The 24,817-nt window shown below is 38.9% G+C and overlaps 1 protein-coding gene across 2 annotated transcripts in view; it reads right to left on the reverse strand.

Moving 5' to 3' along the window:
* The window catches only part of LOC102215387 (inactive dipeptidyl peptidase 10), a 131,775-nt gene that overhangs the window by 5,847 nt on the left and 101,111 nt on the right, over positions 1-24,817 (reverse strand). Inside the window, exons 8-23 of one of the 2 annotated variants that reach the window (XM_005744212.1) lie at positions 23,257-23,377; positions 21,246-21,400; positions 17,925-18,022; positions 17,715-17,838; positions 17,582-17,620; positions 16,411-16,518; positions 15,874-15,965; positions 15,750-15,797; positions 14,023-14,144; positions 9,786-9,833; positions 8,307-8,405; positions 2,590-2,659; positions 2,124-2,318; positions 1,991-2,045; positions 1,787-1,886; positions 1,260-1,318 (exon numbers count right to left, since the gene is read on the reverse strand). In XM_005744212.1, coding sequence (XP_005744269.1) covers positions 1,260-1,318; positions 1,787-1,886; positions 1,991-2,045; positions 2,124-2,318; positions 2,590-2,659; positions 8,307-8,405; positions 9,786-9,833; positions 14,023-14,144; positions 15,750-15,797; positions 15,874-15,965; positions 16,411-16,518; positions 17,582-17,620; positions 17,715-17,838; positions 17,925-18,022; positions 21,246-21,400; positions 23,257-23,377 — 1,533 coding nt within the window. Of the gene's footprint in view, positions 1-1,259; positions 1,319-1,786; positions 1,887-1,990; positions 2,046-2,123; positions 2,319-2,589; positions 2,660-8,306; positions 8,409-9,785; positions 9,834-14,022; positions 14,145-15,749; positions 15,798-15,873; positions 15,966-16,410; positions 16,519-17,581; positions 17,621-17,714; positions 17,839-17,924; positions 18,023-21,245; positions 21,401-23,256; positions 23,378-24,817 lie in introns of both variants that reach the window. The other variant, XM_005744211.1, reaches the window with a different exon arrangement.

Here is a 24,817-nt window from a genome sequence, read left to right on the forward strand (position 1 = left end):
TATACATACAGTATGTAATCCCTTTGCTGCTGCAAATTGTGGTGAAAACTTGATTGTGATTGACAAATTAAAACTAGTAGGCAAAATTTATAAAAACAGACACACCTTTCTAAGATCCCATGACTTACACTGTACATTATAAATTATATACACAGCAGGACTTAACCTAAAGCCTGCAAGTACAAGAAACTCACTGGAGACTTCTCACTGTGCTGAGATAAAGATCAAGGGAAACACAGAAACTGAAACTTTAAGTGTTCTAGGGAGCATCGTGACCTCACTGACTGTTTGGAAACATCGGAAATGTTCAGAGAGACAGGAGTCCAACCAAAGTGAATGATCAAACAATGAGGGCTTTCATAAATGATGTTATTAGTGTCCAAACATAAAGATTTGAAGAACTTCTCTGCAGAAAGAGGTTAAGGAATGATGACCATCTTAGCAGTACTATACCAGCCAGGTCTGTATGTAGCTACTCTGAATAAAAAGGTGCAGCACGATAGTGCTTAGTGTTTGCTAAATGTAAAGTTAAAAAACAAATGAGAATATACTATGCTCTGATCAATCAAAAACTGAACAACGTGTGCCATCAGCTGTTGTTATCAACTATTAATACTTTGATACACAGAATCGTGGTGGAGGTAACTTCATGGCATGGGTTTTCTTCTCAGAGGCAAAAACTTGGAAACTGATCATAACTGGGGAAAAAATGAAGTGCAAAAAGAGTGAAAGTTTGTATGAAAACTCTGAAAGAGATGGAGGGCTGTATGCTGCAAATATAGAAGTAGATTTACAGAAATTCTGTTGTGGCACTGACAGATAACTTGCATGAGGGTTAATTTCATGTGGTTAGTTACTAACTGTGCATTTTTGCACTGTTCAGTGCTTTTTCACACTATGCCACATCTGCAACATCTTTGGTTTCCTACCACTAAACCCAGTCTTGTCCCTTTACATATTTATCACTTCCACTTACATGGGTAACTTCTACACCATCTGTTCACTTTTGAACCACAAATACTTACAGGAAAAAAAATTAAAGGGATAAAAAAAACAACTCTCCCCTTTGAAGTGTTTCCTGTAAGTATTTGCTGTTAATGTGAAAGTTTTAAATCCCGTCATCAATCTGTGAGTGTCTGCATTCAGTATTCTTGTATTTAGTATTAGAGTTGTGACATAAATAAGAATTATTAGCTAGATATGAACATGTTATATGGAACATAATAACCCAAAAACCCACCACTAACATACAAGTGTACCTGGTATTTGTGGTCCTCTCTTGCTGGAAAGCCAAAGTATTTCTCAGTGAAGGCAGACCCTTTATCGAAAACCAGAATAAAAACATTGTTGTTTTAATTAACACATGATTAATTTAATATTACTTCTTCACTTCATGGTGGACAAATGGTGACCATTAATGACCAATCTTACTGCTCAGTGGAACCCCGACTAACGAAATTAATTCGTAGTAAGTCGAAGCACCCATCTCGCCTTTTGAGTGAACGATAGGCTATAGGCTAATAATTGCTAACAACACTCGAGTGAAACAGCTAAGCGCGAGTACGAAAGCAAAGGGGTTGTCACATGATTCGGAAGGCATTGTGGGCATTGTAGGCATTGTGGGCTCAGCCAATCACAGCCAGCGGATTTCGTAACACGGGCAAAACACGGGCAGAAATATTGCCCTTCAGTGCCTTCATAACTTGAATTTTTCGTTTAACGGGGTATTCGTAAGTCATAACTGTAACTAGTGACAATGTTATTGTAAAGTCTTGAATAAGCTTACCATACAATCTCCAGTTTGTTATAGGAGTGACAGCAATGCCACACCTTAACACAGAGCTGTGGGAAAGGACCAGGAGTGTGGACAAGAAGCCTCCATATGCCTAAAAAAATATAGAAAACAATGTTTTTGTGAAAAAAGAATTAAATAAATAAATAAATTGCTAATTTTTATGCGTGTTTTAATTTCAGTTAAAGAGGCTGTTACCTTTCCATAAACTCCAACTCTGTTGGCATCAATATAGGGCAGCTTTACCAGATGCCTGAAAATTAAAAGAACATTAACTAAATGTCATTTTGTACGTAGTTTGTATGTAAATATTATCTGTACCAACACATACTCGAGTGCTGTGAGCTGATCGTGAACGTCAACAGTTCCCAGTCTCTGGAAAACCTCGTGTAAGATCCTCTGACCCTGGCAGCCACTGCCCCGCCCATCCAGATGGGCCACAATGACATCATTGGAACTGACCAGAACAGAGTCCCAGCTCAGGGAAAAACGGTCACTCACAGCCTGACCACCAGGGGTGCTGTCACTTTGGAAGGCAAAAAGAGTTTAGAGCGCCAAAGTTTTCATGAAAGGATGCAAAATAAACTACAAAAATTGAAGAAATAATAACAACTAACCATTATGGCCTCTAAAACATTACTCTTATACTCTTCTGGAGAGGAGGGCGGTCCCTATCTTTAGGTTGGGATTTCACTGTAGTCACTGTATAAACTCACTCTACAGTTCTTAACACTTCAACTGAAGCAGTAAGGCCGACAATGAGGCATTCTCAAAGTTGTTAAAACAAAGTTACGTACAGGACAAGTAAAAGTGGGTACTCCTTCGCTTCATCCAAAGCTATCGGGACGATTAACTCCAGGCGAAGTGCTGCAAAATAAATCAGTGTTCAGCATTCAGTCCAGAGGAGATTTTGGTGAAGATTCAGAATGAATTTTTATATGCAATGCATGTACATCTATCCCTCAGACTACATCAAAGCTCTGTGCGCTGCAAGGTCAACACATCATTTATTGGTTAATAAAAGAAATGGGAGAAGAACTGAGACTTTAGAGGTCAAGGCAGGTAGCACAAAGCTGGTATTTGAAAAGATTTACATTCATTTTAGCTTTAGTACATCCTTTAAATGGTACCATTTAATTCAGTTGACAATCAAAGACAGCGTGACTTGAGTCACCTAAGTGGGCAGTGCATGGAAGTTTTCTCTTTTTTCTATATAATATCATAATGTGTGATGAGGTCATCAAAGTTTAATTTGATAAATAGAATACAATAGATTAAAATAGAATAGAATAGCCTTTTATTGGTATTGTACATGTACAACAAAATTGTAGGTGCTCCATGCCAACCGATCAGAAATAAAATATAAGCGCCAAGACAGCAGGAATAAATAACAAACAGCAGAAAAATATACAAACTAAAGGAAGATATGTAAAACAAGACAAAATGCACACACTGGAGAATAAAGTGCTTGTAAATAGTGCAAAGGACTTGGTTTGAATAGAGTCTGTGTGTGAATGGCCTGAGTGATCAGGGTTACTCAGACCATGGCTCAGATTAGTAGAGTGGGTGGGCAGGTGTAGTGTGTGGGGGTGGTAGTGTTTGTTACCAGTCCGAATGGCCCAGGGAAAGAAGCTGTTTATAAAACCTGAGGTGTGGGGACTGAATGACCTGAGGTGCCAACCAGAGGGCAGTGGGTCAAATAGGTGGTGGGCAGGGTACAAGGGGTCTCCTATAATCACCCTTATTTCCTAATTATGTTCCGAGTCTGGGGACATATTTATTATGGATTTTACACATATATGTAAACAGAAGGAAGGAAGAAGGAACCAGCCCAAGCAAGATGGTGTAGCTCTTCATTGTAGTATCCTAAATTGAACATCAGAGGAAGATAAAATATGACGGGGAGGCAGAGAAGGCACCTATACTTATTAATTGGACAGCAAGCAACAGCTAAAACACCTGATAATTGACCCTTATCACCACCATCACCAAGAGAATAATGCACCAATAGAATAAACCATGCTAGGATGCAAACAAAACAAGAGCAAAAGAAGAAAAACAGGAGTTCAGTAATACTTTTGGAAACAGCTCTTGGAGTGTAAATGATTGAGTGCCAATGCTGAGTAAGAAGCTAAATACATCACATTTCTTCCCAATTTAGGAGGACAAAAGCTGTTATTTGGTAATGCATGCCGTGTTGTGATGCGAGTCAGTGGCGGTCCCAGCCTGTTTGGCGCCCCGGGTGAACACTCCCTCTATCTATAATTGAGTGATCTGCATATATTAGTGCTATTTCTTAATTGTGTAAAATCTGTAATATAATGGATTGTTTGGAGTTTAGTCTGTTACTGTTGCTATTTTTACAATTTCTTCTTGGAGCAACTGTAACCCACATAATTTCCTTAGGGATTAATAAAGTATTCTGATTATGATTCTGATTGTTTCAGGATACATGACCTGCCATTATCCAATGGCAGGTCATGTATCCTGAAGCAATCACCACAACATAACCTAATAGACCTATACGTTAGTTCACAGATTCGCTTTGTCTAGGGTGTATTTCTATGTAGTGTGTGAATGTGCCCATATGGAAAAGATATATATAAATCTTATAAAGTTTTTATCTGTCTTGTATGAAACTTGTATGAAAAGCACATATAAGATCCCTTGAAAAATTATATAATGAAACTTGTATGTTTTGTATACTTACTAAAAAAATATATGAAAGTAATGAGAAAGTGGCCACTTTCATGAGTAAATCATGTATGTTTTTACTCTCTCGCGCTCACTTTTCGCATACAGAATTTCGAAAAAACATTGGTGCAAATTATAACTCTGTGTCATAATGTCTGGTGTTTTTGTGTTTGTTGGTTTGTTTTTATTTTGTTTTATTTTGCGAGTTGGTTATTAGATGCTGCTCCAGCCAGTCAGTGAATCCCCCGCCGCCCCGCCCTCTCCTCCCTGTGCCGCAAGTACGTCGCAAATGGAGGGCGCCCTTACTACTAGCAAATGTGCGATAGAAAGCCGATCGGTGCCTATGCCATTCACAAAATGTGCTGGCTGACGTCGGGGCACCATGAGTATGAGCAAAATTTTTTTTTTTTGCCGATGCCCGTGATGCCGCCCCCCACCACGATGCCGCCCAGGGCAACCGCCCGTGTCGCCCGTATCAAAAACGCTACTGATGCGAGTCATGTATCATCCATCACTAATTCACTAATTTGACAGACACTGTTAACATGTTTGACAAGTTTCAGGCAAAACAGTACACTTTTTTTGTTCCTACTGCACAATTGGTCAACTACACTAAGATTAGAGTTGGATGTCTCGAGACCAGTCTTGAGACCACATTTACGTGGTCTTGGTCTTGTCTTGTTCTTGTCTTGGTCTCGGATCCCTCAGTCTTGTCTTGGACTTGCCTCAGATCGACATAGTGGTTGGGAGATTTGGAGTCAACAGTATCCATGACACACAACGTAACGTTCGATAATGTGTCATGCGCAAAAACATCGGCTCTAAGAGCTGTGCTTAGAGAGTGCTTTGTAGTGAATCAGAAGAGTCAACTCCCATTGAACGAGAGCCGGCTCCTCACTTAATTTCCTTTCGCTGCTCAGCTCTCACACAGTGGCTCAGCTATGCTCCAATCCCTCCATATTGTGGCCAATCACATGCGAGGATATAGGATAATATCATTATGTGAAAAACAGAGAGGGTGAGAGACGCGACAGTCAAGTGGAGCATGCGTCTGTGCTCTCTGTAAGTCAGTGAGACAGTAGACAGCGGTGAGGAAGGCTGTGTGAGTGCATCGCAAAAACACATAAATATGCCCGACACCCATAAACGAAGCAGCATCTGGCTGAAGTTTAAAGACTTTTTTTTTGTCTCGGTCTTCGTCTTGACTCGGTGTGTCTAGGTCTTAGTATTGGTCTTGTCTCGGTCTCGGTCTTCGTCTTGACTCGGTCTGTCTAGGTCTTAGTATTGGTCTTGTCTTGGTCTCGAAACCCTCTGGTCTTGGTATTGTCTTGGTTTAGGCGGTCTTGACTACAAGTCTAACTAAGATAGTCTGGTAATACATTGTCCTCTGATGGTGAACATTTTAGTTAACATTTGTAGAAGACTATCACAAAAATAGAGACTTAGGAATATTTTGATGGCAAGGAATTGCCAAAAATACTCATAAGAATCGGAACTTTTATGTAAATAACGAATAAATTCTTCTTTTGCCACTTTGCAGGCCAGTTATCCATCCATTCATCAATAGAATTCCCAAGCCAAAAAATTCCAAGCATTTCAGGCCTCCTCACATTGGAGCATGTGTGGAACACCTGACCTTGGAGGGATCGAAGAGACATCCCTGTCTGATTTCCAAACTACCTCAACTCACTCAAATTCTTGAAGTGGAGAACAATCACCCTCAGACTGGCTCCACTACAGACAGGCATATTGGTGGGCTTGAGGAGATCCTAGAACTATTCCTTCCAGTGGGAAGCTATGCCATCAGTTCAACTTCCACTATATACAGTATATATACATTGTGGGTGGGAAGTATTGTACAGCATTCTGGCACCTCCTTCAGGTAGTAGGGCCACAAGAAGGCTGGCCCTTGTGGCTCATATGGGCTGAGCCTGGCCCCATGGGCTAAGGCCCAACCACCAGCTTGAGCTCCTCCCCTGGGACTGGCTCCATTGTGGGGCCCCCAATCCTTTACCATACCGCTTCCTGAATCCGGTTGTTCAGTTTGACGTCACTATCAGTGTCTGGACCTAAACTCCGCTGCAGGTCCATATATCAAACGATCACTATGGCATTACTGAGAGTTGAAAAGCTGTCTAAAGTCTTTCAGCTTTAATAAAATGATCAGCGTTCTGCTCTACCAGGTGTAACAATTGAGTTTAACATCCAGGCATCCATGAAAACGGAATTTATGACATTTAACGGAGTTAGAAGTTAGCAGGGAATTAGCTCGCTAGCTTCTATCTAAATATAATATAGCATGTCCTGACTGCGGGATTTTGGAAACAAATTAAAACGTACAGCTCTGTTATCACTTCCAGCATAAATGAAGACAGAAAACTAAAAAGCAGTGACGTTTGTAGGGTTACTGAAGTTGGGCTAGCTGGTATATAATGATGTGCTATGTGACCGCTAGCGACACAGCTATGTTAGCATAATATAAACAAGCTAACTTTTTTTCCACTCGATAAAAGTTAACGTGAGTGTTCTCGGTGGTCAGGAACAAATGTAATCGCATGGCAGGATACTGTAAAAGGACCAAACTTCAGCCAGGAGAACAACTGAGATAATCCATCCACAATACGAGGTTAGTCATTCATATACTGCTGCATGGGCTGGGCTGTAGTTACATCCTAAGGTTTTAAAAACTGAGCTTAAATAAATGATTAGTGGTAATAAAAGCCGAGGGAGGTCAACAGTGATCATTGACTGTTTTAGGAGCTTTTTGAGATCAAATAGAAGAAAATACATAACATTAAACATGTTAACAACACAAAAGCCATATTAAACGCAGACTACTTTAGGCCCGGAAGTAGGATTCGTCGCGTCATCACTGAACAACCGGATTACACTTAGTTTGGCTCTTCACTTAGAAACAATTTGCCTTGGAAGACTCTAGCATGGGCAAATTGCCGCCATGAACATAGCTCACTAGAGTACACAAACCTCTTCACTTAAATAAGATGGTAATTTGTGATGGGAGACACAAGTAATATAATACGTTTTCAAATTCTGGTGCAGTTATATTTTAGGTAATATAATTTGTATGACAGCACATGAGACAGAAAATATTTTTTATGCAAATTTACATTGTGTTTATTTTTGATAAGGTATTCAGATTTTCTGTTCCCATTCTTCCTTATTCTCTCATCCCTGAGAAAGAAGAAGCGGTTTATGTGAAAAGTAAGCCTGTGATTTTATTTCTGTTTAGCTTTTTTATGATGACAGGATTCCCATCTGACTCCGCTCAGAAGTCCTTAAATATGTATCATGTTGCCTCTAATAGTGAACACAGACTAGAGAGAGGGAGCCATATGGTGAGCCGTCCCTTCTAATTGATACAATATAGGGCTGTGCTTATGATTTCAGGGCTGTTTCATAATCACCAAACAAAGCTCTGCACCTGTTCACTCTGGTATGTTTATCCTAAAAAGATCTTAACTACTGAGCTCATGGGGATGTAATTTGCTGGAAACTATCTCAGTTATTGCTTTACATGCTGTTAAAGAAACAAGTTACAGTTACCCTACCTCTTCAGTGTCAGACAACTGAGTTTCCTGAACTTGGATGGAGCAGAAGAAGAAATTTGTTTTTCCAAGTGTTGTTATTACTCATTAATCGTCATGGGAGAAAATGTTAGAGTGCAGTGGTGATAAGAAATGTCTACTCATGCATACACAGACAATGAAAAACCAAACAAAAGCTCAAAGATGAATCTGAACAAATCGTTATTACAAATCACAACTTTTGCACATCATTAGAGAGGAATAAAGTTTCTTACCAAAGTTGTTGATTTGTACAGTTCTTCTTTCCCACTTGGGTATTGTCCTGTTTATCAGTGCATTTTTTAATTCTCTGTTATTTTCCAGAATCTTGTGCTCTGCTGGATGACAGCACAAGAAGAATTACTATTAGTTACAAGAAAGCAACAAATATAACATTTATTAAAGAAAGCTTGTGTGTGTCTGCTAATTACTAAGAAAAAGAAACTGAACACGTCAAGAGTACCTCATTTAAAATCTTATTGACACTTATAATTATACCAAGAACAAGAAAATCAACAATATGTCCTCCTGTTCCTTTCATGTGTTTAGATGAAGAATGTTGTTGTTTATCTAATCTTACAGTGTTTCTAAATACACTGAAACAAACACATTTTCTTTCCTGACATCTAATTGTGACCACTCTGTCAGCTTAGTAAAGAATAATTTTTGACATAATATCAGCAGACAGACAATCCTTGAGTCTGTCTGTCAAAATTACAGTTTTAAACATTACAATAACCTTTATTTCATCTTTATTCCAGATTCTGCACTCTTAAGTAACATATGGTTGTTGTCCCCACACATGCAACTGACCAATCGTGTTGTTGTGATGTCTTAGAGCTGTGACGTCTTGGAAAAAGATGATTCTCTTTTTTTTATTTTTATTATTGCTTCTTGAATTGATCCTGCCAATTTAATGTAGAACTTTCTACTGTCAGCATACATTATTGAATATTTCTTAATCTGCCTGTGTTTGTATTTGAGTCAGTAGTTGAAGTTTGCTGTCATGCTATCTGGTAAAAACGTAAAGTAAAAAGGCTTTTAGAAGTTATATAAAAATACTAAGGATCTGAGGATACAAAACAACTTCTTTTCACGGCATATCTACATCATTTCATGACACACTCACTTTAGATAAATCTGTTTGACATAAATTTTCTACAGTTTCTAAGATTCTGCTTAGTACTGAGTCTTTTTCGAAGTTGCAAAGCTATGACATCACAATGACAGTTGGAGTGATTGTCCTGAATACATGATTCATTCACACTTTGAGGTCCAAGTAATTTAACAAGTTGTATTAATTTCTGTGCACTTTGAACAGTGCACTTTGGACAAATGTTCCACTACATAAAAATGTGAAATGATAATACCAACTCTCAATCTGGAAGTCTGTAGTAGCGGAAGAAGTTGATCATTCCCCAGAGGCTGTTCTGAGTGCCTCTGATATATACTCAACAAAATTTCAAGCACTTAATGCTTCACCTAATTGCATCTTCATGCCCATTTTATAGGATTACATAAACCTGCTGAATGATGATTTAATGACTTAGTCTCACAGACTTAATCTGCAAACGTGTGCTGACCAATTAATGCACTTTTCAGACAGGCAAAGTGTACTGACAGTGGAAAAAATCAATCTGGGCTCCCATATAAATGTAATGAGTGAAAGTCTAAATAGTAGATTTGTTTAAGTGTATCTGTGCAGGAAAACTTACTGTTCATATCATGTAGTTTGTGGAGAGTTGTTTGGGGTATTCCAGGTCCTGTAGAAATGTTTAAATATTAGTTAGTTCTGTGTTTTATTCTCAATGTTGTATTTTCCTTAGAAGGACATTGGAAAGAAAGAAGAAAGTGAACACTAGAAAGAATGATAGAATAGCAAATGAGATATAGATATAAAAATAGGCCTCAATGGCATTTTCTTTTACTCCTATAACTGTCATGGTCCCTGGGTCTTTGACCCAGCATTGTGAACCTAATGAGTTTTGTTATCTCTGTTTCTAGTTCTTGGTGTCTAGTTGGATTTTTGCTAGTTCCTTTTGGTGTCTAGTCTGTCCTAGTCTTATTTCTGTATCTCTGGAAGTCAGTTATGTCTTCATGTTTATTTACCTTATGTCTTCCCACTCTTGCCCCTGTACCCAACTTGTCACTTAGATTTTGTTCAGCTGCACTTCCAGGTGTGTCCACTCTGCCTAATATCTTTCTGTGTACATATTGGCTGTCTCCCTTCGTTCTTTGTCACATCCTTCCTCATGTTGTGCGTAGTCTCTGTCAGTCTGGTTTGGCTTGTACTTCCTACCCTGCAGCTCCATATTTGTTTTTTCTTTTGTTTTCTTTGCCTTCTTTAACAGTGAGACAAAAGCTGTGATTTTAAGTTTAACCCCTTAGCAGTCCAATTAGTCCCCTAAACCATCCAATGTCCCGTGGGCGGTACGTCCGACTGCTAAGGGGTTAATTTGTCTGCTGACTCCTGCAGCTGGGTCCGCTCTCTGCCCCAGTCCATGATAATAACTTAATTATCTTAAGGATAATTCAAACATAATTTAGGTTATCACAAGAGATTGTGCACTGAACACTCAATCAAACATAACTTTGGTCAGGAAACTGGTTTATTTGTCTTCTCCATGGACTCCCTCCAGAAATGGTATAGTAGAGTGACAAACCATTCAATGAGTGCTGAGCAAAAATCTATGGGAGAATTCTAAAGATGCAATGCAACGATGACAGATGTCCTGCATCTGCCTTAGAAAATCCAACCAATGGTCCAAAATGGAAAGATGTGAGCCAATCACGCTGGTTGTCAGATGCATCCATAGAGCCTCATGACCAGGGATTAAAGTAGGATTTGGCAGGTTGGGGAACCCTAAAATGAGGTGTAGCAGAGCAGCATGGGGAAAATAAATATTTAGATATATACTTAGTAACATAATAATTTGTTAAACTCCAGTAGATTTCTTTGTGCACAGGTTGACCTGTGCTTCTACTCCAAAATTCACTGCTCTCTGAGGATATAAGCATTTATGATGTCTTTATGACATCATAAAGCTAGTATTAAAGGTAGAATTTGGTGCATCTAACTAGCATCATTACCTTAAATATAAATTTCTGCTACCATTGACATACACAGTAACATTGCCCATAAACATCACAGCCTGCTTCACACATTTCGCTAGCAGACACATTTTGTGACAAACTGCATAGCTTGTCTCTGTACAGATTCTCCGTCATTCAGATCAGTGTTTCCTAAGGAGCTTGAGATACTGGGCTTCTTTAAGTTTCCCCTGGACTTCTTTAAGTTGAAGATGTTTCCCCTCTCATTCGAGAAGCCTCTTCAGTTCTTAAACTAGAGAGAGAGTCCCAGGTATTTAAACCTTAGTGGAGGTTAAGACAAAAGCTGCTTCATCCCAAGGACAAAGGTCCCAAACACAAGCTAAGCCACATAGTGTATGCTGTGAAGTGCAGTGGGGAGTGCTCAGACCTCTACATGGGAGAAACCTAACATCCACTCCATAAATACATGGCACAACATAGAAAAGCCACCTTGACAGGATAAGACTCAGCTGTTCATGTGCATCTAAAGGATAAAGGTCACTTTTTTCAAAGATCCCAATGTTCACATTTTGGACTGAGAAGACAGATGGTTTGAAAGAGAAGTGAAAGAACCCATGTCCACTATGAACAATGATCTTTGGATAGAGGGTATGGCTTAAGACACCAAGTGTCTGCCACCTACAATGCGTTTCTGACATCCATTCTCAAGTGCCTCAACCCCCACTCACATCTTGCTTCAGTCCGGTCCAGTCACTTCCTTTCCAAGCTACTTAGACTGCACAGATTGTCATGAGAAGTTTTTGCTAGAGAAATGTAAGAATTGGTAGATATTTTAGGGTGACCAACTGTCTTCTTTTCCCCAGACATGTCCACTTTTCACGTTCTGTCCGGGGCGTCCGGGGGGATTTTCGAGATTGATAAAAATGTCCTTTTCCTATATTCCGACAGAGGACCCATGTGTGAGACGTCATCCCCGAACTGCTGTTTTGTGGGCGCTTGTTCTGCGCTCACAGACGGGACTGACAGCGCACAGCAACGCGCCTAATGATGTTTAAAAGACCCCAAAGCGCAAGTGCATCTTTTCAGACGAACTGCAAAAGAAATTTCCCTCCTACCGACCATAGCTGGACTGGCCATCGGGCATACTGGGCATTTGCTGATGGTGATTTTTTGTTTTTACGGGCCAATGGTTTTGTTGTTGTTGTTGTTTTTGTAACGGTATAAACAATGAAAGGTGGTGGATTGGCCAGATGTTTGCAGATGTGTAAAAATAACTCGGTTGTTTGGTGGTGTCTATGTCGTAGCTTCCACAGAGGCCAGCAGGCGGATGAGGGAAAGGGGAGACAGGAGGAGGAGAGACTCGAGGCGGCCGCCGGTCTGAGTGTCGGGTGAACTGAACTTCAGGTAAGAAGTTATGACCTGCAGTCTATCTGGGTCAGATATAAACCAAGTTTAGGTGTAGTTTATTTTCGTTGTGCTGACTTTTTACAGTCAGTTACAATAACTCGTACTGCGTACTAGCTAGCACTACAGAGTTTCTATACAGCTGGGCCGGTGCTATAATGTTACTGATAGTGATATGATATCAGTTTGGATAAGTGGTGAGAAGGAAACATGAAGATGAAACCAGGAGATGTCCTTAATGAATCATCAGAGCTGAACAGGTGATGGAGAAACAGGGTTACCTTTAAGGTGACATGAATGAGTTGAAGGGAAGTCATGAACTGTTTCTGAGAGACAAATAACACCAGGATCCTTTTCTATGTAGCTGACAGCTGGTAACTGTGGAGGGGCGGGTCTAGCAAAGTTTTGCCAAGGGGGCTAGGTAGGGCATTAACAGGGAAAGGGGGGCTCAAAGAAATACTTTTCTTTCTTATTCTCATTTAAAATGTCTCTCTTTTAATAAATAATTTCTTGAATCTTACAACCAAAGTTTTTATCTGATGTAAAATGTATAGAAATCATACATATACCAACAAGACAGTCTTTATGGCTTTGTCTATAATACCTGGTGGGCCGGTCTCTAGTCAAAATGCACTGGTCAATTTTTTTGTCCCAATCAAGCCTTCATAGCGACCCAGTACTGTTATTTTTTCTTATGCAGATGAGGCATTATTTCTGTACCATTATTTAATTCCAGAGGTTTTTAAGTGGGTTTTTTTTGCACTTGTTGACTTGTAAAAGCCTATATGACATATTTTATTTCATAATTCATTAACCGCACAGAGAAGGCATCTTTTAAATATGTTTAATATGTTTCTTTAAGCAAGTTCTTCATGACTGAGCTAAGTGTCCTCTTTTTTGGAAATCAAAATATGGTCACCCTAAGATATTTGCAATACTTGTTGAGCCTAGATTTCATTATTTTCTTATTAAAAATCAGGTATCTCCATGCTGACAGTCTGCAACATATAAAAAAATTAAGTCACTGACCAGTAATATTGTTAACTGAAGGTGCTGGAACGCCATTGTGAACAGTTCTGGCCCACTTTAACCACCTTTCAATATTTTAGTAAAGTTGAAGTGTAGCTTTTTTTCATGCTCTTGGTTTGTGTGCATAATGTGAAATAATGAGGTGTATGTCCTATGGAATGAGAAATATGCATTAATAGTAGTGCTCATTGTGACTGTCCAGTCACCTTCGCCTTTACTGAAGCCTCTATCCACATTATTTCATCTTTCATATCATATCATTTTTTGTAAATCTTTTCTTTTCATTACCCCCTAAGAGCATAAAATAAATTTCAGGAAAACTAAACTTTTTTTTTCCCCACTTTGGAGCCAAAATGGCAACTAGAAGAACAGTAAAGATACATTGTAAAGTCACACAGATTCAGCTGCTCAGATATCGTAACCTTGATATAAAGCACTTGGTTATGGTGTTACTGCTACATGCGATACCTCTGCAGTTGAGAAGAACATGCTGATAGGTGGGACTGAGCACAGCATCATAGTAGGAGCATGTTGATTTGAAAAGGGAGCAGGTTAGGCATTCTTTATGAAACGGATCCACACTGGAGACCCTGTTTAAAGAGAACAACATAGCTGAGTGAGAACAAAACAAGTCTAGTATAGATGATTTATATTTTCTGAGTTGTAATCAGTCTTTTTAGCTGCAGACAAAAGATAAAATGAGGAAAAGTAAGACATGGTAATTTAATGAAATGGACTTTCATTCAACTGTTTTAATGTATGACATCAAATTCTTACACACAAAGAGAAATGACATATTTTCATCATGTTTCTTACACTGATATTATTCACTAGCTTATAAATCATTATCTCACTGCTCTGTCCTGTTCTACAATAGTTTATGGACCCCCAGAGTGCAGAATAAAATCTGTTCATCACAAAGCTAGATTACTGCTACTGCCATGCTTTCATAACAGTGAATCAACTAGAATTTTGGAGATTTGTGTGCCAAAATATAAAAGAAAATGTTGCATCATTTTTGGTTTGATGCAGAGGATGAAAAAGCTACACTTTCCTATCTGTGCATTCACCAAACACTTTATAAGGATCACTATTCTGATGCTGCCTGGACTGTTGACACCGATCATGTTTGGTTCATGGATTCATGCTGTTTGATACTGACACACCATCTGCGGTCCAGCAGAAATCATCAGACCAGGTTACAGTTTTCACTCTAAAGCTGTCCACTTGAGCTTCACATTTCTGTTCGTAGCTGACAAGAGTGAAAGATAACATGATCTTTTGCTGATGTAGGCCTTTAACCTCAACTTTGGATGTGTTGCTCAGTTTGAACTTCTTTTTTGCTCACCACAGTAGTAACAGGTAATAATATGACATCCAAAGGCTTCTGTAGCCTATTGTAGCTTTCCTGTCAGTTCCAACGAGTCTGGCCATTCTCCTTCAACCTCTTATAGACGCAACATTCCTATTTTGGATCTTCTGCTCCCTGTATATTTGTGCCAGCAGGCTCAGTAAACTCCTTTAGGCGTAACTGTTGTGGTAGAAATCCCAGGAAATCTTTTTTTTTTCTTCAGAAATACACAAAATAGCCTAGTTGACACCAACAATAATACTGCACTCAAAGTACCTAAGATCCATTCTGACTTTAATTTGAAGTATAACCAAAACTCATCACCTGTACTGTATCTACAGACCTGTCTCCATTGCATTGCTGATACTTATTGGATGACCGGATATTTGCAGGTGCTTTAGTGTTGTCTAGCGCTATCACCTCAGCATGTGGACTTTTATTTCTTTAATCCATATGCAAGCCACAGTGAAAAATGCCAGTTTTGGTTTTGCATAGGTAACATGGCATCCAAAAGATTTCCACTAGATTTAACCTGCCTGGTGTTCGATGCAATAGTTTTTGGTTAATTGTACAAAGGCCGATCCAACAAGACTGTGCTTCAGTTTTGTTTTTTCTTTTAATGAAAGAAAGAATGGCTTCACGTTTGCTGAAAGTTATCATGAAGTCTTATCACAGAGTTCAAAAACCAGTGGGTGATGTCATTGCCTGTGTCTTAACTAATCTGCTTAGAATTTTGTAAACTAAGTTTTAGTAAGAAACCAATTAAAGGTATTTCCACAACATCATATAGTTGCTTCATGTGTGATTGTGTCTTCATGCGGAAACTGAGTAATTGCTGAGGTACCTGTACAAGTGATGTTGAGTAGCTCCTGTCTCTGTACTCAGGTAATAACTGAAAGACATAAACTTAATCAGATGGAAAGAATTATCATAGTGTAAATCTTACAGTGTCAGTAACTTATGCTTACACAGAGTTTGTGCCCTCGTCATAGGCCAGAATTTGAGAGACTTCCCAGCTTCCTGAGGTCAGGTGCCGCATGTTTACTTCTTGACTGTCAGACTGAGAAAAGTAAGAAAGAACACAACAAAACAGAGAAACTATGTTAGCATGACTTCTATTGCACTCTGTGTACCTAAAGGTGTTAACGTTACTACCTAACCCTTTTATTCAATCTCAGACTTTGCTTATTATCTCTGCAGGAAGATGCATTAATCTGGCACACAGTATCCATTGCTTCCAGTGGAACTACCATAAAACACTGTGCTTAATTTTTTCAAGTAAATGTATTCTTTAGTATCTGGTGTTTCAGGAAATGCAGTTAGGATGTAATTTAAAATGATGAGACTTCAAAATGGAATCATATGAACTGCATGAATAATTGTAAGCCCTTTCCTGTGGGCATGACAGATAAGGGAACAAAAATAAACAAGCTCACCAACATAAAGCTTTTAACTGGAAACTGAAAACACCTGAGTAAATGTATTCATTTCATTAAAAGTTTTACTTGGTTGGAGATCATAGTGATATGGTTGAATGTCCCGCTGCCACCGTGCTTCAAGGGCATGGTGATGAATAATGTTGTGCAGTCCTTGGAAAACACTGGCTCCTCCCTCTAGGAAAAAAAAATAAACAAAAAATGCATGATATCATTACGAAGAAAATAACTGGATGACAGCATTAGAAGGTTTCCTTCTAATGCTGTCATTTTTTGTCGTCTTACAAAAAATGATTATAAGAGAATCGGTCATTATAGCCACCTTATCATTTTTGCATCCCAATTGATCTGCCATATTTCCATTCACTTTGTTTATTTATTTATATAGCACCAATTCACAACAACAGTTACCTGAAGGAGCTTTATATTGTAAGGTAAACACCCTTCAGTAATACAGAGAAAAGTCCAAGAATCAGATAAAGCCCTATGGACAAGTGTTCTGGCAACAGTGGGAAGGAAAAACTCCCTTTCACAGGAAGAAACCTTCAGCAGAACCAGGCCTGGAGAGGAGCAGCCATCTGCAGTCACTAGTTTGGAGGTCCTAAGTAAGATCAGTGCAGTGCAATAAGATCAGGTATTTATTACTTTCTTTTACTGTTTATTCAAATGAGCAATGTCTCACTGTTAAAAGGTTAACTTTTGTTGTGACAAAAGAGGGGAACAGAAAATCTAGTTTCTGTACAAGTGGAATGTCTCCACTCCTACAGTGATGTCAGCAAGGTCAGCTAGCAAGATAACAGCCCAACCTTTACATTGTGGAAGTATTTGATAGGGTGACAAGTAATTATTATACGTATCTGTCAGCAGCTACAGAGCATGCTAAAGAGCTCTACTTCATATTTTAAAGAACCACCTAGAAGCTAAGAAAAACTAGTTCACAGCTACAGGTCAGAAAGAGCAACTGTTAGTTTTCTGCTGAGGCTCTCAATCTAAGGGAAATGAATGAGGTTATCACTCGTTACTGGGTGGAGAAAATGCCTCTAATCTTTGCAAGCTAAATACAAAGCATTGTTAGCTGATATATGTATAGATATATAATATATAATCAGCTATATATAGAATTAAAATATATGTGTCCCATAACATTAAATTAAAAGTAAGTAGTATCTTAAAAGCATTTCTTACAAAAAAATAAATGAAGAAAAAAACTATTTAGGATGTCACTGATTAAAGTCCTCACCTGACGATCCAGCCACTTGTCCGATGTCATCACATGTTTCTGAATTGAAAAGATAAATAAGGTTATAAAACCTGTATATATTTACTATGTTTTTGAAGATTAAGGAATTATCGATGATAATTAAGTTTCTAACCTTTGTACAGATGTCTTGTGTTACATCACACAGTGAAAGAATAGACATGTTTTGAGCTCGATTCACCCAGCGCACGCTCAGTCTCTCTTTTGTCACCCACTTCACCATGGTAATGTAGAACTCACTAGGGAAGACAAGCAAATGGTGTCTAAAACAAGCCCGAATCATCAAAATTTTAGTGTTACGTCCCATAAACGGGTTAAGTCATACCTTTTCTCAAAACTGTCAGGAGGTTTCAGTTCAGTTGTGAGAGCGCTGCCATCCAGAGTGACGACATAGAGTCTGACAGACGGATTGATTTGGCACATCTAAAGTGAACACACCATAACTTTATCATTATATTCAGGAGCCTAATCAAATCTGATGTAAAAACCCACAATACACTGCACACAACGAAGGGATCGGAGTCAACACTGAGTAATTGTTTGCTATTTTTATGTGCTTTCATTTATGCCAATAGGACTTCACAAGGGAATACAATGAGAATATTAAAAAGGTAGACAACAAACTGTGCTGCGTACTGTGCAGCCCCTTGGGCATGTCAGTTGTTTCCCTTCACTTAAGCATCCTTCAAAAATGGAGCTCATTAGTCTATATGACAAAGGAAATCTCAAAAATACAAAGCAACACATCACAAAAATGACAGTAATTTGTCGTAATTCATGTCTTCTCCAATCCTTCACTTTCTTTTCTTGTGAAGATACATTTTTTTGGGGGGGAAACTCCATCCTGTTCTGTTGATCACATTTGCCACATAAACGTAAGACATGATAGAGCAGTAATTTGATGAAATAAGCACATCTGAAAACTAGCAAGAGTAATGTTTTTTATATACTTTCTACTACTGTAACCCAGTAACTTACTACTTTGTAGTTTATGTAACCAGTGACAATCAAAATATTGAGAGATGATTACCAACTGTCTTTTATCTTAAGGTCCCTTCAGCCAGAACCCCAAACCCTCAACAACAACTTTAATGTTTTTAGCTGAGGTGGCCTTGTTATAATTTTGTGTTTAGCAATTCTAAGTCATAGTTAACCATTTTAACCATCCATCCGTCCGTGCATCCATACATTTTTTAAGCACTTATCCTGTCAGGGGCTGGGTCTGTGACCCAACGTTTTGAGTTTATTTTGTATTTTTGATTTTCTTATGTTACCTGCATGAATGCAAACTTGTGTTGTTATTTAGTTAGGGTTTAGTTGAGTGGTATTGTAGTCTATGTTTCATCTATGTCTTAGCCTTCATGAGTCTTTTCCTGTTTGACATGTGTGACCTCCTTGTCTATGCAGGTTCCCCTTGTGTTTCCCTCTCCCTCTCGTCTCCCTTATCCGTTGCCCATGTCCTTCTCCCTGTGTTCCTTTCTGTTCCCCGAGTCTGTCATGTAATTCATGTATGTGTGTTCCACTTCCTATTGTCAAGTTTGGTTGTCATGTCTGTGTCTCTCTATGTTTCCTGTTTGCATTTGAAAAGGTCTAGTGTTTCCATGTTCAGTGTGTCTCCCCAGCTGTTTCTGCTTCCTTCATTACCCTTCTGTGTATTTAAGTCCTCTATCTCCCTCTGTTCTTTGTTGGGTTGTCTGTTGTCTCCACGTCAAGTCATGTCACAGAGTTTTATTTCTACTGCTCAGTTTCATGTTTCCCATGTACGTGTTCAGTTTGATTCAGTTCCGTCTTTCCCTTTTCTGCTTTTGGATTCGCCGTACAAACACCCCGGCTATTCCGGCCATAAAATATCAAGTTGGAAGGTGGGTGTAGCTTAGCCCTTCCTGTCATAGGGTAAGAGGTAGTATACTGTCTGTACTGGTTGCCAATTTCTCACAGTAGTGAACTGTATCCTATCATATTTGTTACATTAATTTCACTTGTTAATCTGTTTGCAGCTGTTAACGACCAATATACATTTCTTTAGATACCTACTTTATTTGTTCCTTTAGCAGTGAAACCATTAGCAAACCATGCTTTTAGCAAAATTTGCATATGCAACTGTACCAATGCTGGTTTACCTTTAAACATACAACATCTACCTCTAAACTGTTCAAGCACTCACAAAAATCCCCTCTGTCAAACTGCAATTTTATATCCCATTTAGGAGATTTGCTTTAATACTCTGAGCACCACAACTGCTCAGCTGTGTTCAGAAAAAGTGTGGCTTCAGTTAAAATCTGCCTGATCACAACTTTAACCATGCACATTAAAAACTTATACTTTGGATTTGTTCAAATATGATGCTAAGGAGTTCTGACTAATGATTCAGTAAGTCAGGAGTGGGACTGTGCTATCTACTATCAATGTAATTATCAAATTTAAGCATGCTAACATGATAAAATGAGATGATGAATATTAAAAACAACACACAAATGCAAACATTTTTATGGTGAGCTGCTTAGCTTTCAGCTCAAATGACCTGTTTGTACAGAAACTTACACTCCCAAAATCCAACCGACCACATAGGCTGGTTAATGGCTCATTTTTCTCTTAAATTATTTGCCTATAAAAACAAACCATAGCAATATCATCAATTGTGGACTGAGTTATGATACAATTCTTGAGACGACTTTAATACTGCATTTCCAATGTGCATCTCTGGCCTTGTTGTTCACACATTGAGGCTGGTCAGGAAAATCTAGCATAGGCCAGGGTGCAGTGTGGAACAGTTTGTCACTATTAATAATGTGTCCATAAAAGACTCCCACTGGGGTGTGCTTTTTACCATGTATTCACTCACAGAGGAGACACCCACACAAATTTATCCCAGAGTGACTGGCCCAGAGGTATAACTGTCAGACTGCCGAGCAGCATCACTGCTCCCAAAGACAAAATGAATGAGAGAGCAATTAAATCTCTGCTTCATTTAGTCCCATAATATCTCAACTCTGACCTCTCTCAAGGGTGTAAGCAACAAAATGTCAATGTAGTTTTTTTTTATTCACTGGATGGGCAATTCTAAGATCAGGAGCAGTGCTTCATTAACAACACATCTTCCTTCCATTCCTCCCCATCTGTGGTCAGGTCTAAACCAACAAATGAGGTTGCCCTCCACCTTATGACCCTCATTCTGACAGTTTTCCTCAACCAATCTCCCATCTAAAAGGCATTTGATACGCTAAACATCCACATCAAGAGATGGGAGGTGTGTTAACTTGCCTTGCTGAAGCGTATCATGCTTGTTTCCCTCCCAGTGCCACAGATTCCTGCAGCCATCCCTCTTCAAAGGGAGCAAGGCAGCGCTAGCATGAATTAAACAACAAAAGGATTCGCTAACCTTTATGGATCAGCTTAAGGAGAGAGCCAGTAGTTTTATTACTGATCGCACCGGTTTGATACAATATAGCTGCAATAAAAAAGAACACTATCCTCTTTTCAGGTTATAGTGGATTCAGCTGGTTATACAGTACCAACTACTCTAAATGCATGTTATTCTGGGTGGAACAGCACATCTGAGCCTAGCACCAGAGCAGTGATGTCAAGTTTTTACTACCTTTAATTTTATAATTAAACACAGTTTAAGCTTGACTTTTATGAGTCCCACCTTTGGATAAGGATACTCTTTCCCTCTAGGGTAAAGGGAGCCTGTGAAACGGGGGAGGAACATTGTAGGGACCAGGGAGTCGTTGATGGTGAGGTAAGCCAATCTGGAGCTGTCTGGTGACCACCAGTGGGCCACCTGAGTGTGCAGTACCATCTCTGCAAAGACAAACCAAAACAATCTGAAAGCCCAAGTCAAAAGAAATGGAAGTTTAATGAGTTTTTTTTTAATGCAATGTACACAATACTCAGATTTTTACATCAACTTTTTAAAATTAAATGAAAAGTGGTGAGACTTTAAACAAAGTACAGTTTTACTGCATAAAAATAAAAAAAATATTATTTGCATTTATTTGGATGCATTTGCAATAAAACAAACTCAAATAATAAAACGCACAGATAATAGTCCTATCAGGTTGGTTTGAACTTAAACTGTAACTGTATCCAAGATCTGCTACAATAAAACACTCATTCTGGTCCTGATCTTTGGGCAGTTGAAGTCTGTATATGAAAAGAAGCTTATTTTTGTAAAAGATTATGTCATGATCCACCAGTGGCTGTCCTGGGGTGTGTTGCCTGACTCCAGTGGTCACCTGATCTTCACAGACATGCACACGCATGTGTGGCTTATCACGGCTGATAAACACCAACCATACTTAAGGAGCCTGGTTGGAGTGGTGTGCCTCACTGGAGCATTGCACTTACTAGTGTTAATGTACCCTGGCTTAGTCTCTTGTTGATCTCCCTGTGTTCCTGAGTGTTTCTCTGATGTCTGTCTCAATCTCCCTTGTATAGACCTGAACCTGTCTTCCCTGGACCCTTCCCAGTTGAGCATTCACTCTCCAGAGTGAGCGCAGTGTTGGAGTGGACGTTGTGGAATCTGGATTTGGATTGTACATAGTGGAGTGTGAGCGTGTGTTCCCCTTTTCCCACCTCTGGACCTAGCCTTGGAATCCCTGGACCCCTCTTCTCCCCATCTCACTGTACATATGTACATATCATATGTACAGTGTTGTAAATAAACCCACTTGTTTGATTGCACAGTTCAGAGTCCTGCCTTTTGAGTCCAGTGCCAGCATACATGACAGATTGCAGAAGACTTAGGTCAGGGACTTCTAAAATCAGTTTGCTTCTGTTGTTACCTCATGTCGATCTCATCAGCAGTGATCTGAAGAACCTTTTGCCCATATAGAGGTTTCTTTCCACAGCTGCATACATGTTGCCTTCTTAATAAGTGGTTACTGTACATTATTGCACATTACTAAGGCTGAGTGGTACTACCACATCCATTTCTCCTATAATTTCTCCATGATAACCAATGAGTTTGAAATTCAGCGTCTTTTTTCTGTTTTTGTTCTCTACCAGGTAAATATCTGTCTGAAGGTAATATCTGTCTGTTCAGCACTTAAAAATAAACGTTTTAACATATATTTTATGTAAAACATCAGCAAGGAGCTACACAATGAAACTCTGAAAAGTCTAACACTATAAAGCTTAAAAGTGGCAGAAGGTTTGGACAGAAGTTCTCTGAAGGTTCTTTGAGTGAGTTGAACTAGTTATCACTAAACCTGCAGGCCAGTGTCTGTATTTAGTGGTGACTTGAACAAAACTGCATTGCTGATTGCAGGGGGATGATGAATACACAACAACATCAACAACAGGAAAATGTCTGACAATGTTTGTGGAACGTTTCATTCAGATTGGCCTACTTGTTGATGAGGAGATATGGTACATACTTCTTATAATAGGATGTTAATATATGTTTAGGATTTAACATTAAGATAATAATAGAAAAAGAAAAGATAGTAGTACATTAAGTATACTATAGTAGATTAAGATAGGATGGTACAAATCAAACAAAAACAATGTAATCCATAAAAAAATGATCTTAGTGTTTGTACTTTCATTACAAAGATTTCTTGAAGAGGCATGCAGAATCTTACAGAATAGTAGCTGTGAACTAAAAAGCAGAAACTTTTCTGTGGCAGTTTGCGACCCTGCAGCCTCATACTTACCCTCATAGAGCCAGTCTGAGATGCCATTGAAGACAACCCCCTCCTCCCCAGATGACGTGAGCCTCCACGAGCTGCTCTGAACATCCATTTGGTAGTAGATGTTGTTTTCAAATATGTACACCTGTGGAATAGAGGAAATAAAAAAGTTAATGTATTAAGTAAACAAAAGAGAGAAGATACCGTAATGTATGAAAACAAGAGAAAGATAATACCAGCTTGTATTTATGTCCCCAAGCTTGATTTATTTCATGTATTTTAAGATGCATTGCTTTTTAGACATGTACTAGTTTTAAAATTATGGCCCAATTTCTTTTTGGGCCAAGGTGATGGAACACCTCCACTGAACAAATAGGTAAAGGATCACTGCGACTGGTCCATTGATAAAAACACACTCAGAGAGTGGCTCATCTAACACAGATAAATATGGGAGAGCTCATAAGTAATGAAAACTACTTTGTCATTAGCACCGTGACACACTGCTGCAGGGCTTCCTGGTGAACAGTTTCCACTGGGGGCAGGTATAAATACTGAGGAAACGAGATAAATATGCTATCGAATGCTTAATTACCTTCCTTGTCTTCACTGGAGAAAATAATGGACTGATTATTCGGTGCATGATGCACGGCACGTTGGAGGCATTACTCACACAGAGAGCTCCAGTCGCCCAACAAGATGTCTTTCAGCAACAGCTTGATTAGTGAAACTGACTTCTCCTCACAATAATTGTTTGGTTTAAGGGTAGTTTGTCTGTTCTCTCAAGTCACAAACAATCTTTATTCAGGATTTTGTTTTGTTTTTTCTCCCTGCTGAGCAAAGAAAAATTTCAAACCTTTGTGCATGCATAAAGGCCTGGGCTCCATCTCATTCTGTTCACAGATCTTTGAGTTCTTTTGCTGATCACTTTCTCCACTGATTGCATCATCGTGTGATGTATAAAATATCAAAAACTAGTTTATATTCTGGTCCTGATGGTTTAGGATTTGAATGCTTAGTTAATAGATTCGAGTTTGGGTTTCTGTATTCCAGTATTTGAAGCATTGGCTGTTATTTTTTGAGGGTTAATTCTTGTGTTGATTATATTTTGGATCTTTGTCCTAATCTTATGTCTTAACCCTGTAAAACATGATTCATGAAATAATAATAAGATTTACATCACTCTTGCCTGTCCAGTGTTCTTCTATATTTTATTTTGTGTGAGTTTCCTTCTCTTTGTGACCACTTCCTGCTTTGCTTTGATAGTTTGCTGCTGTCTCTCGTGTTTGACTTTTACTTTTTCCCTGCTATTGTCTCGATTATCTTCAACCATGCCTGCTTTCCTTCCAGATTCTCACTCAGTCCTCCTCAGTGTGTGTGTATATGTGTGTGTATAATGCTATCCTTCCCTTTAGTCCATGTCTGTCCATCTGTGAAGCATCTGTGTCCTTCCCATGGTGCTTGATGCTTTGCATTATTTACAGTGGAGCAAAAAAGTATTTAGTCAGCCACCGATTGTGCAAGTTCCCCCACTTAAAATGATGACAGAGGTCAGTAATTTGCACCAGAGGTACACTTCAACTGTGAG

The sequence above is a fragment of the Pundamilia nyererei genome, unplaced genomic scaffold, assembly GCF_000239375.1.
Source record: "Pundamilia nyererei isolate P.nyererei 1_Seehausen unplaced genomic scaffold, PunNye1.0 scaffold00140, whole genome shotgun sequence".
Taxonomy (NCBI): domain Eukaryota; kingdom Metazoa; phylum Chordata; class Actinopteri; order Cichliformes; family Cichlidae; genus Pundamilia; species Pundamilia nyererei.